Below are 15,051 nucleotides of genomic sequence, written 5' to 3'. Positions count from 1 at the left end.
ACCCTATATTTATTTGTTGGTATCCTAGGAAGAGGTTTGCTTTCTCTCCTTTTTATTTATTTAATCATTTATGTATTTTTTATTATTGACAGTAGACATACCAGTAGGTGTTAAGTGAATTTCTTTATGGTTTAGTTATGATGATGACCTGGTGATGCTGAGCATCTTTTCATGTGCCCATTGGCCATCTGTATGTCTTTTTTGGAAAAATGTCTATTTGGGTCTTTGGTCCATTTTTTAATTGGGTTATTTGTTGTTTTTTTGCTGTTGAGTTGTATGGGTTTGTGTATATTTTGGATATTAACTCATTACTGGATGTGCGGTTTGCAAATAGTGTCTTTCATTCTATAGGTTGCTTTTCATTTTGTTGATGACTTTCTTTGCCAGGCAAAAGCTTTTTTGTGTGACGTAGTCCCACTATTTTTTTTTTTTTCTTCTTCTTCTTATGGCTGCACCTGTGGCATATGTAGTTCCCAAGCCAGGAACTGAATCTGAGCCACAGCTGCAACCTATACAGCAATTGTGGGAATGCCAGATCCTTGAATCTACTGTGCCAGACTGGGGATCAAACTTGTACCTTTGCAGTGACCTGAGCTGCTATAGTCGGATTCTTAACCCACTGTGCCACAGCGTGAATTCCTCGTCCTACTATTTTTGCTTTTGGTCTCAAATCCAAAAAATTGTTGCTGAGACCAATGTAAAAGGGCTTACTTCATTTTCTTCAAGGAGTTTTATAGTTTCAGTTCTTATGACCAAGTCTTTAATCCATTCTGTGTTGATTTTTGTATATGGTATAAGATAAGGTCCAGTTTCATTCTTTTGCATATAGATATCCAGTTTTCCCACTTATTGAAAAGATATCCTTTCCCCACTGATCATAAATGCATGGGTTTATTTCCAGGGTCTCTATTCTGTTCCATTGACCTATGTGTCTGTTTTATGCCAATAACATACTGTTCTGTTTACTACAGCTTTGTAATATAGTTTAAAATTAGGAAGTGTGATGCCTCCAGTTTTGTTCTTCTTTCTCAAGATTGCATTGGCTATCTGGAGTCTTTTGTGTTTCCATACAAATTTTAGGATTTTTCTATTTTTGTGAAGAAAAATTGGAATTGTGATAGGGATTGCACTGAATCTGTAGATCACTTTTGGGGGGATGGACATTTTAACAATAATAATACTTTCAATCCAGGAATCTTTCAATCATTTCTCTGTTGTCAAGGGCTTTGTAGTTAATAGATATTGTTTATTTACTCCCACTGATATCAACCACAGTTGCAAAAGTGCTTCTCTCTCAGTTGACACCTGCGGCTTCATGGAAGATCATATTTATGATCAGCTGTTGGAGAGGTTAAAAGTCTAAGCTCAGTGCACGGATGGATCAGCTCCACAGGGGCAAGTTCAAAACGGATAGCAGCTGCACTCTAGTCTTACTTAGGGGTGGCCTTGAAAGATAAGAGTGAGGAAGATATCCTTCCAGTGTTCCCAGGTTGGGGCATGGGACCGAGCTTTAGGCAATGCATCTGGTTATTCATCTCTTATGGAAAGAAAAGTTGTCCAAAGTTGAAACATATATGGATGTATGTGCAGTGGTTAATGGCTTAGCCAGCTAGTCAGGAATCTGGGAGGAAAAAATCAGAAGATTTGGGACAAGGAGGTCTGGGATAGAGGCATGTGAGTGGATCAACGGAAAAGGACACAAAGTGTCCTTTGTTAATAATTCTAACAGGAGCACCTATGATGGAGGAGGCACTAAATGGAGATGTGAAGGTAACCACTACCATTACATCTTTTATTTATTTAAATTCCTTAATATATTTACTGCAATTTTTAGAAGAATAATAAACACATTACAATAGAGTGTTAGGCAGGCTGACACACTGCTTAAACAGGTTAGAGGGGATAATTTGATTTGCAAAACAAATGCAACACGGTAGCATGAATATATAGCATGCAGGGCATTCAAACCCGCCATTTATAAAATCCCAAAGAGCAGTGGCTCTTTTTTTCATGTGATTCTCAGCAACGAACCTACATTTTTATTCTGTTTCTGCCAATAATTTAGCATGGCCTTAGGTTGTGGTCTAAACGGCATTCGAATGATCTTTATACGACAAGATGAAGAAAGATGAGAAAAATCAATTTCTATGCCCTAAAGACATAACTACTACCACTGAATTTCACCAGACCTCAGTTGCTTCGTAGTACCACTGCATCTTTTAAAAGCAACACTGGAGTTCCCTGATGGCTCAGTGCATTAAGGATCTGGTATTGTCACTGATGTGGCTTGGGTCGCTGCTGTGGTGAGGGTTCAATCCCTGGCCTGGGAACTTCTGCATGCCATGGGTGTGGAGGAAAAAAAGTAGCACTAATTTCTGCCATTCCCCCCAGGAGACAAAATGGTTTGGTTAGCAGGCCAGATTCAGAAGTTTCTACTTGGCCTTCCCCACTATCACAGCTCTCATCCTAGACACCAAGGACCAGGGTGAGGTTGTGCCAGCTATCAATTATGTGTATACACTCTGGAGCCAGGAAAATTACCGCGATGTGTTCTGTGTACCCAGGTGACTCTGTTTATTACCTGGGCCCTTATGCCTCCTTTTCTAATAGGTAGCCAATACCAACTATGATTCTGTCTGCAAATTCCTTGAATTGTTTGGGTATTTCCTGTCCCCAGGGTACAGCTACCTGAGTAAACTGACCCTTTGTGAAGACGACTGGTCCTGGATCTCCCAATTTTTCTCCTCTTCCTCCAGATGTTCCACATTTCATTTATTCCAGCCTTAACCCCACTCCTTCCTAAGCTCCAATATCTAATCAATTACCAAGGCTTTCTTAATTTAAAATCTTCATTTCCCATATCCCTGGCATCCATCCAAATCTCCATCCTCATAACTGCTTCTATAGCTGAGGCCACCATCTCTTAATTACTGTAATTTATTCTCAACTGGTCATACAAATTATTGAAATATTCTTAACTGGTTATCTTATTGCCCTCTTTCACAGTTTTCATAGAACAACAAAAATTATCTTTTTGATCACCTCATTCTCCTTGCTTAAAAACCACTGTTCAAAAAAAAGAAAAGAAAGAAAGGAGATTCCATCATGGTGCAGCAGAAATGAATGAAATGAATCAGACTAGGAACCATGAGGTTGCAGGTTCCATCCCTGGCCTCGAAAAGTGGGTCAAGGATCTGGTGTTGCCATGAGCTGTGGTGTAGGTTGCAGACATTGCTTGGATCTGATGTTGCTATGGCTGTGATAGCTGTAGCTCCAACTGTACCCTTAGCCTGGGAACCTCCATATGCATCCGGCTCAACCCTAAAAAGCAAAAAAAAAAAAAAAAACAAAAACAAAAAACACTGTTGCCCCTCTGATGTTCTTAGACTAAAGCGCTATCTTCCTATCCAGGCTTAGGAGGAGCTGGATATTTCTGCACTGTTTAAATTTCTCACTCTTGCCAAGGTCCATCTGATACCAATACCTAGTCATTTGGTAGGTCTTTTTGTTCCTCCAAGCCTTAACACAGGCTTTCCTCTCTTTCCTAAAACACCTTCAAATCTACCCCTGGCTCCCACAACTAACTCACCGTTAACTCTTCCTAGGACTTAAATGATCTCATGTCCTCTCCTTCCACCAGCCTTACCTTCTAAATCTCTGGTGGATGCTCTTGTGTGATCTCTCCACACTTGTTATTCGTACCCATATAGACTGAGCACACTGTCTGTCTCCTGGGAAAGGCATGGATGGAATGCACCTGCAGTCTTTGTACCTATTAGGTTCTCAATAATTACTGGCTGAAAAACTGGCCAGGTCCTCTTAACTATAAATAGATCCTATCTTACATTAATGACACGGTTAAATTGTTAGGGAACCACTGACTGGAACAACCCACTATGGCCAGACACGGTAATAGACTCTTGCAGGAGTTGTTTCACAATAGGAGGGTTTGATAAGGAATGTGGTTCTGCCCTGAAGTCTAACAGGGCAGAATTTGGGAGGGAGGAGACAACCAGCCTCCCAGGATCCTTGGCGCTGGAATCCATCTTGGCTGAGAGGTGCCAGTCACCAAGGACCCTGAGCTTGGTGACCAAATATGGGACAAGCAAGATGATTGGCCAGAGACAACCCAGTATCCCTTCCCAATAAAGTCTTATAAAGTCTTTTTTTTTTTTTTTTTTCTTTTTAGAACCGCACCTGCAGCATTTGGAGGTTCTCAGGTGAGGGATTGAAATGGAGCTGTAGCTGCCAGGCTATGCCACAGCCACAGCAACTCAGGATCCGAATTGCATCTGCGACCTACACCACAGCTCACCGCAACGGATTCTTAACCCAGTGATCGTGGCCAGGGATCCAACTCACATGCGCATGGATTCTAGTCGGATACGTTTTCACTGAGCCACAAAGGGAACTCCCCAATAAAGTCTTTTGCTTTGTCAGCTTATGCGTCTCCTCGGACAATTTATTTCCCAGTGTCGGACAAGAGGCAATACTCAGGCTCTTGGAAGGTATCCAGCTTCCTGCAACAAAATCAGGATTTTATTCTCCCTCTGGACATTATTTACATTTAAAAATAAACTACCATAGTTCTCTTTGGCAAGAGATTTATTTAGCTTTCACAGTCAAAAATGCCTGAAGTACACAATTAGACCCAAGCTCTGCCCCTCAGAGATTTAAGCAATCGGGGAACTTTATTTGTTCTGAAAATTATTAACTGTCCTACAGACATGGCATTACACACACAATACAATGCCTTGGGTTCAACTGACCCTACCTCAAAGCACTTTCCCGGCACTTACGGTGAATTTAGAGGACAGTTTGTTTCCCTCGTGCTGAGGTGACTGTAGTACTGGCAAACGGAGAGAATTCAAGAAAATGAAATAAAGCAAAACCTTAGCTAGCAACTCCTCCCTACGCATCCGTCCACAACCCCACGGAGCCTGAGATCTGAGCCTCCCGCCTGGGGCGGAAGCAGAAACCAGCTAGGGCAGGATTCTGAGCCCCGCCTCCCCAAGCCCCGCCCCCCGACCCGGCCCTGAGACCCACCCCTTGCCCCCATACCCACCCCCTCCTCCGTAGCCGCCAGATTCAGAGCCCCGCCTCCTCCCCGGCCCCGCCCCCCATATTGGCCCCGCCCTCACGCTCCGACCCTCCTCCCCCGCCCGCACCCGTTCTTTCCACGCTCTGGCCCCGCCTCCAGCTCCACGCAGTGGCCGGCCTCGAGCCCCGCCTCCATGTCCCAGCCACACTTCCCGGACCCGAGCCCGCCTCCCAGGGGCGGAGCTGCACCTGGTGCGGGCCCCGGGCTTGGCGGGCGTCACGGAGCGCCAGGTGCGGATTCCGCGTCAAGATGGCTTCTGCCGCACGAGCTGGGTTCTGGTTCCTTCCCACCGGGGGTCCGGTGCTGCGCGTCGCCCTCTGCCTTCTGTGCTGGGGTCCGGCGGCTGTGGGCGCTGTGCCCGAGCTTGGACTCTGGGCAGCGACGGTCAATGACGTAAGTGGAGCGTCGGCACCAAGGAGACGCACCTCTCCGGTCCTCAGGGTGTTCCCGGGGCTCGCCGGGGACCCAGCTTATTCCTCTGACCGGGCCTGCTCCGGGTGCCCTAATACGCTCTCTGGGCCTTTTGTCTCCCCTGGCCCGACCTAGGGAGAAAACCAGTCAAGCTTGTGTGCAGGGAACGGCTCTCCCTTCGGAGCCCTGTTCCTGTTCCTGAGGATCACCTTTCTCGACGGCCTGGTCCCTCGCTCCGCCCGGACACGCCCTGGCTAGATCGGGTCCTCGTTTATTCAGACCTGAGCCCAGAACCCCTCGGCACTCCCAGGGGCATCTTTGGATTTGACCCTTCTTCGTGCCCGGGTGCAGCCACAGGGCCACACCCGTGAGGCCTCAGGGAGGACTTGCCCGGCTTCAGTTTCCGCGTACATTTAGAAAGAGCATGTGCCGCTTTCTTTCTTACTCTTTTTTTTCCCCCCTTAAATGACAGTGGAACATGCAGTAGTCACCCCACCCCTCTTTCCCTATTTTGGGGCTCCTGGATTTCTCTCGGCCTCCTATCACAGCTCCGAGAGTATATGTGTGTGGGGAGTTGGGGCGGAATGTGTAATTAAAGGATATTTGCGAGCTAGTCTGGAGGCATGAATGCGTGGAAACTCTTCCTTTCCAGGGCAGGCCATTTGAGAACTTGGCATCAAGTAGTTACATGAGGTGATGTGGGAAGAATGCAGGGGTAGAATTTTGGAAAGATTTGCTAAAGAAGAGACAGGAAGTTGAAGAGGCTTTATGTCCTGCTCTTTTAGAGTAAGATGATTCGTCCAGTTGTTTGAGATGAGTATTTTTCCCATGTATAGAAACGTCCGAATTCTAAAGGCAAAACTTATATTTCGATTTCCTCAGCCAGAAAAAGAAAGTAGCACGAGAGGCTACAAATTCTTCCTACAACACAAACCTACCTGGGAGAGTAGATGTCCTTCTGTTTTTGTTTTTGTTTTTTTTGTCTTTTTGCCATTTCTTGGGCCGCTCCCGCGGCATGCGGAGTTTCCCAGGGTAGGGGTCGAATTCGAGCTGTAGCCTCTGGCCTACACCAGAGCCACAGCAACGTGGGATCCGAGCCGCATCTGTGACCCACACCACAGCTCACTGCAACGCCGGATCCTTAACCCACTGAGCAAGGCCAGGGATCGAACCCACAACCTCATGGTTCCTAGTCGGATTCGTCATCCACTGCGTCAGGACGGAAACTGAATTTTTAAGACCCAGTGCTACCATTTCTTCTAGGATTCTTCTGGGTTGCTGCCCTATTTTGTGTGCTGGTGATAGAACCTGCATATCTACATTATTGAATTTCTCTGAACAGTAATTTCATGCAGTTTCTTTGAATTTCATGCCGCTTCTGTAGTGTATGGTCAGTAGCATAAACTAAGTCTGAATATATTGGAAGTGAATCAGCTGTGAACAGACTGCTTGACCGTATCTATAAAAGTCTTTACCCAGTATACTTGGATGGTGAGATTCCAGAGGCCATGAGGAGAGAATGCCATTGCTTCCTCTATAAGGAAGATAAATTTTTCTTTGGGTCCCACATAATCTTTAGTCCTATGTGCCAGTAGCAGCCCATAAAGCTCTTTTTTGCCAAGAGTAGATGGATTTTTTTTTCCTATTTCAAGTTATCAATACTTGTTCTTCAGAACAGGAAAGTAGAGTTTTATTTGTACTACAAATCTATCAAGAAATGGTTCCTTTTTAAAATTTTTTAAAAATTAAAGTATAGTTGGTTTATAGTGTTGTGCCACTTTCTACTGTACAGCAAAGTGACTCAGTTATATGTATATATATACACATTCTTTTATAATATTCTTTTTCATCATGGTCTATCCCAGGAGATTGCATATAGTTCTCTGTGCATCAGGACCTCATTGCTTATCCATTGCAAATGTAATAAATAGTTTGCATCTACTAACCCCAAACTCCCAGTGCATCCTCCTTGGCAACCACAAGTCTGTACTCTTATGTCTGCGTGTTAGTTTCTGTTTAGTAGTTAGGTTCCTTTGTGCCATATTTTAGATTTCACATATAAGCGATGTCATATGGGGGAGTTCCCACTGCGGTGCAGTGGAAACAATCTGACTAGGAACCATGAGGATGCAGGTTTGATCCCTGGCCTCGCTCAGTGGGTTAAGGATCCAGTGTTGCCGTGAGCTGTGGTGTAGGTCACAGAAGTGGCCCGGATCCTGCGTTGCTGTGGCTGTGGTGTAGGCTGGCAGCTGCAGCTCCAATTAGACCCCTAGCCTGGGAACCGCCATATGCTGCAGATATGGCCCTAAAAAGCAATAAATAAATAAATAAATAAGTGATGTCATATGGTATGTCTTTCCCTTTCTGTCTTCACTTGTTATGATAATCTCTAGTTGCATCTATGTTGCTGCAAATGACATTGAGAAATGGTTCCTTTGGTTGTAAAGGTCAATAGCGCCTACTCTGTGCCAGGCACTGCACTGGCCATTGCTGTTGCAAGGATGAATATTAGACACAGTCTTCTCTTTCAAGAAGCTCACATAGTAGTAGAGACAGCAATTTCATAAGTAGTAATGACATGCATGGTGGCATTCTTTGGTTATTACTAGAGCACTGAGGGCATCATCTAACCCCACTTTCTGGAGTTGGTGTCTGGCTGGTTCTGTAAAGATGAGTAGACGTTACCTTGGTGAAGAAGGAGAAGGTAGAACAACTTCTGGGTTTCTGCTGATGGAGTGAGTGTTAGCACAGACTTGGGCCACCATAAGCCTTCCACGTCTGATCTTGACCTTGAGCCTGAGGCTGAGAGTCTCAAACTTAAGGACCTCTGGGGGTTGAGATACCAGTTACTGCAGAAGCATAGGCAGGAAATGTTGAGGGACTCACTTAGGGCAGTGGTGGCAGGAATGGAGAGAAAGAGCTAAATCTGGGAAGTGTCTGTGATATAAAGTGGGAATGCTGTGGAGATTGGGTGATGGAGGTGAGGCACCAGTAGGAGCCTGGCTTGGGTGACTGAGGATGGATCATCTACAGCCAAGGTGGACAGCGCAGGATGAGCTGGTGAAGAGCAGAGGGGGGTCTGGTTTAGGGCAGGTGGGCGTGGAATGTCATCCCAGTGTGTTGAACATCCTGGTGGACCTGACCTTGGTAGTTGAGTATGTGCACATAAGCAGCTCAGAGGAGGGATCTGGGCTGGGGATTTTATTGTTGAAACTGTTGAGGAGCTGATAAAATGTCAAGAAAGAGCTGCTTGTCCTGTCAGTGTTTTTCTTTAATCCTGAACCACCTGTTCATTTAACATAATATCTTCTCACAGGATTTTTATTCTTGGTGAGGGCAGACATTAGATAACTAACTAGTACATGATGTCGTTTTGCTTGGGGTAAAGATTGTGAAGAATGGGTCCTACAGACCATGTAAGAGAGGGCCTGGCCTGGTGTAGGCCCTGTGGAAGACGCCCTAAGGAAGGGGCTTTTGAACTGGGCTTTCAAGGTAAGGGGGAATTAACTAGATGAAGAAAGAGTGACGGGGACGGGTTTTTAAGTTTTCAAGTTGACCACCAAGGTCTTGAGTACAGGAAGGAGTATTGTGTTTTTGAGGAACTGGTGGAAAGGTTCTAGAGAGGTGGGCAGACCTTGGCCATCCAGGGCTTTGGGGGCCACGGTGAGAACTAGTCTATTGTGAGGACACCGAGGGGACTGGTGGTTTTATTCGAAGAGCATTTATGTTGATACCGAGAACAGCTGCAGATGTACAGACTCTCTGTCTGAGCAGCAGTAATGGTGCAGTAGCAGCAGCCCTTACCTCCTGTGTGTTGCTGGCCCCAGGCTGTGATGCTAGACCCAGGAGCCTTCTGGAGCCTGACATCCACTGCAGGGAGTGGGTTCCATGGGACAGGGTTCTAAGCCAGAGAATGAAGTGATCAGGTTTATGTTTTTGAAAAATAATCACTCTGGTCATAGGGAGAAGTGAAAGGATTAGAACTGTATATTTTTCCAGCATAAAACCATGCTCTTGGAGTTCCCGTCATGGCTCAGTGGTTAACAAATCTGACTAGGAACCATGAGGTTGCGGGTTCAATCCCTGGCCTCGCTCAGTGGGTTAAGGATCTGGTGTTGCCATGAGCTGTGGTGTAGGTTGCAGACTTGGCTCAGATCTGGCGTTGCTGTGGCTGTGGTATAGGCTGGTGGCTACAGCTCCGATTAGACCCCTAGCCTGGAAACCTCCAGATGCCACAGGTGCAGCCCTAGAAAAGACCAAAAAAAAACCCCCCCAAAAAAAAGCACCATGCTCTTAAACAGTAGAGGGAAAATTTTTAACAAGCTCTTTCTATATTTCTTTGTTTTTCATTTTAGAAATCAGGACCTTTGATATTCAGGAAAACTATGTTTAACTCTACTGAGATCAAGTTTTCTGGTAAGTATAATAATATAATACTAAAATAAATTATGAGCAAGTAGCATGTACTATCATGTTATCAACTAATATATTAATATAACTGACATAACACATTATGATATATATTTTGAACAAGGCAAATGTTTTTAAGTGATTTTAACATTTTAAGGTTTCTTTTATTCCAGGCAGGCCTTAGTTATTTTCATGAATAGATTCTTCTGATCCTGTCTCAGAAAATGTAAAAAAATTGTTCTTTTTTTTTTTTTTTTTGTCTTTTTAGAGCCATACTTGCGGCATGAGGAGGTTCCCAGGCTAGGGGTCTATTCAGAGCTGTAGGTGCCAGCCTATGCCGCAGCCACAGCAATGCCAGATCTGAGCCACATTTGCAACCTACACCACAGCTCACGACAACGCTAGATCCTTAACCCACTGAGCGAGGCCAGGGATTGAACCCACAACTTCATGGATACCAGTCGGGTTCGTTAACTACTGAGCCACAAAGGGAACTCCATAAATTTTTCTTTAAAAATTATAAAGTCGGAGTTCCTGTTGTGGGTTAAGAATCCAACTAGTTTACATGAGGATGTGGGTTCAATCTCTGGCCTTGCTCAGTGGGTTAAAGGATCTGGCATTACCGAGAGCTGTGGTATAGGTTGCAGACATGGCTCACATCTGGCATTGCTATGGCATAGGCCTGCAGCTACAGCTCCAATACAACTCCTAGTCCAGAAACCACCATATGCCACGAGTGCAGCCCTAAAAAGGAAAAAAAAAAAATTATAGTCTAGTAAAGTGATTTTTAGCAAAAAAAAATTTGACTTCTGTGAAATTTGAATCCCTTTTATTTATTTATTTATTTATTTTTTAAAATGTGTTTATTTTATTTTTGTCTTTTCCAGGGCCGCACTCGTGGCATATGGAGGTTCCCAGTCTGGGGGTCTAATCAGAGCTGTAGCCACCGGCCTACACCAGGGCCACAGCAACACCAGATATGAGCCGTGTCTGAGACCTACACCACAGCTCATGGCAACGCCAGATCCTTAACCCACTGAGCAAGGCCAGGGATCGAACCCGCAACCTCATGGTTCCTAGTCGGATTCGTTTCCGCTGCATCACGAAGGGAACTCCTGAATCCCTTTTAATACTCAATAAATTCCTCTATGGATCTGTGAAATGCCACGATTGTGATGGAACCTTTGTGCCTCTGAAATTTTTCGGAATACACCCATCATCATAGTGTGAAATAAAAATTACTAGACACTAACATTGTAATTAGGATTTTAGGGCTCATGACAGTGAAAATATTTGCGAGGGAATGTGCTGTCTGTTTTAACAGTGTGTCATGACTACCATGCCATAGCACTGGAGGTTTTCAGTATTTTTAATGGGTTTAGCCTGGATCATCTTTACAGTGCTCTAACTCTGAGCATTCCCAGTAACTTGATGAGGTCACGTGGTTGCAAGGGTTAAGGTTGGGGGTAAGGAGTTGTTTTTTTGTTGGGTAGAGCAAATTGGCTTCCTGGGATCCACAGCCGTGGCCTTCTTCTCTCTCACACCATCCTCTGGGCCTTTGTTGGGCAATTCTGCCACATGCAGTCTTTGCTAAGGGAAGTAGGCCAGCCATCAGCCAGAAAGCAGAGGCAATTCACAGCAGCTCTGTGAGAGCACAGATCATCTGTGGTGATAAGAGCGTGGTAAGAGGAAATTGAAGCCCAAGGTGGGTGAGGAAAAAATTTTGGCCTCTCAGTGCTTTAATAAATTCATGTCTCAAAGTCTAGACAAGATTTAAAACACTGGTGCAGACAAAAAAAAAAAAAAATCACATGGAGTAAAAAGTTATATGGACCAGTAAAACATAGAATTTGATTTTTAAAAAATCAATATGTACCATCTGAGCTCAGCCTAAAAGTAGACTACAATTTAGTATTAACATATCTGAAGAAAGAAAAATGAGGCAGCAGAAGGGAGTTAGGAGTTGGGAAAAAAATGAGTGTTTAGTCAGATAAAAGCTAGCAGTCTCCCGGCATTGATGGGAGAGAGGTCTTTTTTTTTTTTTTTTAATCTTTAGAGTCACACCCATATGGAAGTTCCCAATTGAGGGGTCAAATCAGAGCTACAAGCTGCCAGCCTACACCACAGCCACAGCAACGCCAGATCCTTGACCCACTGAGTGAGGCAGGAGATCGAACCCAAATCCTCATGGATATTAGTCGGGTTTGTTACCAGTGAGCCACGTTGGAAGCTCCTGAGAGCTTGAACTGTGACGGTTGCCCTGACATGGGGCCAGCTAGGATAGATGCAGTGTCCACCTGAGCCTCCTTGTTCTGCCACCACCCTCACCAAGCAGCCTTCTCATCACACTGGCCGTCCAGGAAGGTGTGCTAAAGAGAGTTAAACATTACACATGTATAATTTTTTAGCTGTGAACAGTTATTGTTTAAATGAGTAATTGGACATTCTAGTTTATACATCGACATCCGTGGTGTGTGGAAGAGTGAGACTGAGTTCTCACAGAGCCTAATTTTAGTGTCTACAAAGTTAAGCATTGGTCCCATGGATATGTGTCCATGGTGTTGAGGGGAGAGATGTCTGGCTTTCCGTTAAGATGAGCCCTCTTAATTGCCCCATTCAAGATGCCATGTGTGGAGCCACTGTTGAAAATCTCTCAGTGTAATTCATCATATTAACAGAATAAAAGAAATACACCACGTAATCATCTCAATATAAACAAATAGCATTTGAAAAAACTCAGTACCCATTCATGATGAAAACTCTCAGAGAAGTTCCTGTTGTGGCTAAGCTGGTTGAGAACCCAGCTAGTGTTCCATCCCCTCACCTTGCTCAGTGGGTTAAGGATCTGGCATTGCTGTGAGCTGTGGTGTAGGTCACAGATGCAGCTCAGATCCAGCTTACCTCCGTAAGCTGGCTGCTGCAGCTCTGATTGGACCCCTATAGGTGTGGCCCTAAAAAGACAAGAAAAGAAAACAGGAAACTTCCTCAACCTGATAAAAGGCATCTATGAATAATCTGTAGTTTAACATTATACAGTCAGTTCTCCCCATATTGGTCTATGAATTTGATTAATTCCAATCAAAATCCAAGCGGACTTATATAGAAATTGATGAGCGGTTTCTAAAACATGTGCAAGTACAGATGACCTAGGATAGGGAAAATAATTTTTAAAAAGAACATGAACCTGCAGTGATCCTCATAGTGTATGCTGTCATAAGGATAGACACACAGGACAATGAAACAGACCCTAGGGCCCAGAAATAAACCCATGTAAATAGGTCAGTTGATTTTCAACAGGGTGCCAAGGTTATTCATTAGAGAAAGGATAGTCTTCAGCAAGTGATGTTGGAACAACTGGATGTCCACACTGAAAAAGCATCTCAGCTCCTACCTTGAGTCCTGGCCTTAGACGCTCTCCCCTCACCTCTCTCCTCCCCTCCTGAGGCTCTGTTTACACCTGTTAGACTGCTTGATAACTGTCTCACAGGCCACTGAGGCCCTGGTGATTTTTTTCAGTCTCTTTTTCTCTCTGTGCTTCACTGTAGATATTTAATAGTTTTTTTTCCCACTTCCTAATCATCATCTAATTCTATTGTCTTTCACATTTCCATCCTCTTTGTCAAGTCAACTGATTCATATCATGGTTATGCGTCACATTTTCCCCCATTATATATCTAGCGTTTTTGTTTGGTTGGTGGATGTCACGAATTTTACATTCTTTTTTTTTTTTTTGTCTTTTTGCTATTTCTTGGGCCACTCTCTCGGCATATGGAGGTTCCCAGGCTAGGGGGCGAATCGGAGCTGTAGCCACCGGCCTACGCCAGAGCCACAGCAATGCGGGATCCGAGCCGCGTCTGCAACCTACACCACAGCTCACGGCAACACCAGATCGTTAACCCACTGAGCAAGGGCAGGGACCGAACCCTCAACCTCATGGTTCCTAGTCGGATTCGTTAACCACTGCGCCACAACGGGAACTCCCACGAATTTTACATTCTTGAGTACACGCATGTTGTTGTCTTTTAATAGCTTTGTTCTGGCAGACAATTAAGTTTTTTTTGACTCAGTTTGATCTTTTCCAACTTTTTTTGTTTTGTTTTTTGGCTATACCCTCGGAATGCAGAAGTTCTAGGGCCAGGGATCAAACCTGTGCCATAGCAGTGACCTGAGCCACAGCAGTGACAATGCCTGCTGAGCCAGTGGGGAACTTCACCAATTTTGTTATAAATTTCTTTTAGGATGGATCTGGAGTAGCCTTTACTCTAGGGTTGACTTAGCACCACTTCTAAGGTGTGGCTCTTCTGCACCTCCCCCAAATGCCTGCTTTGTTTCGTGAGGCCCTCTGCTCTGGCTAGTGCAAACTCAAGCAGTTCCTAGCCCTGTGTGAGCCTGGGAACTGTGCGGCTTCTCCCTGTGCACAGGCTGGCTGCTCTGCAGCCAGAGGTCAAAGGGACCTCTGTACAGACTTCCTTTACTCCTTCTCTGTGCAGCTTCCTCAACCTGGGTACTCTACCCCAGCCTTAGCCTATTCAGCTTCAGTCTCTGGGCCCAGTTTGGGTTCCCTCTGGTTACCAGCCTTCAGGATGGTACAAAGTGATGCCAGCCTCCTGGTGTTCACGACCTTGCATAGTCCTCTACCACACGATATCAAGGTTGGTCTGACCAATAGAAATGTGGCAGAAGTAATGGCATATCACTTCTGGTGCCAGGTCACAAAAGAACTGTGCTGCTTTATCATTCACTGTCTCTGATGATTTGCTTTGGGGGAAGCCAGCTGCCTGTTGTGAGAACACTCCCAAGAGACCTTTCTTTGACTCTAGATGTAGTCCTTTTCAGGACTGGTTCTGTTGAAACCACGTTCCTTTCCTACCTAAAACCTTTGGTGGTGCTCTGTGACATTCAGAATAAAGGAAATCTCCTTAGCAGAGTGCACTGCGCCTTGTGAATCTCATCTAGCAGTCTTCTCCAGCTTCAGCTATCCCCTGTCCCCTGTGGGTTCTGAGCACAGCAAACTGCAGGCAGTCACACTCGTGCCATGCTGTTGCCGACTCTGCTACGCATGTGCTGTTCCACCCTCCTCTTCTCCTGGCTGACTCCTGCTCTTCCTGCCAGCACCCCATTCTTCATGC

At 45.0% G+C, this 15,051-nt stretch overlaps 1 protein-coding gene and 1 long non-coding RNA gene across 9 annotated transcripts in view; one reads left to right on the top strand and one right to left on the bottom strand.

Annotated features, from left to right (window-relative positions):
- Positions 1 to 1,771: 1,771 nt before the first annotated feature.
- LOC146404641 (uncharacterized) lies at positions 1,772 to 4,958 on the bottom strand. The gene is made up of 2 exons (XR_014841194.1): positions 4,800 to 4,958; positions 1,772 to 4,520 (listed from the first exon to the last, which is right to left on the bottom strand). It is a non-coding gene; the product is annotated as an uncharacterized LOC146404641 (long non-coding RNA).
- Positions 4,959 to 5,274: 316 nt separating this feature from the next.
- Positions 5,275 to 15,051, top strand: part of TMEM87B (transmembrane protein 87B) — a 48,279-nt gene continuing 38,502 nt past the window's right edge. For all 8 annotated transcript variants that reach the window (XR_014841193.1, XR_014841191.1, XR_014841192.1 and 5 more), the window contains exons 1-2: positions 5,275 to 5,494; positions 9,868 to 9,928. Coding sequence is in view for 2 of the 8 variants with exons in the window: in XM_021087027.2 (XP_020942686.1) it covers positions 5,351 to 5,494; positions 9,868 to 9,928 (205 nt within the window). In the remaining 6 variants the exon portion in view is untranslated. The remainder of the gene's footprint in view (positions 5,495 to 9,867; positions 9,929 to 15,051) is intronic.

Source organism: Sus scrofa, chromosome 3 (assembly GCF_054392235.1).
Source record: "Sus scrofa isolate SSC_HxYL_T2T_F1_AM1 chromosome 3, Sscrofa_HxYL_maternal_Yorkshire_Landrace_v2.0, whole genome shotgun sequence".
Lineage (NCBI taxonomy): Eukaryota > Metazoa > Chordata > Mammalia > Artiodactyla > Suidae > Sus > Sus scrofa.
The sequence above is the reverse complement of the archived record's forward strand: the minus strand, read 5'-3'. Positions and strand labels throughout refer to the sequence as shown.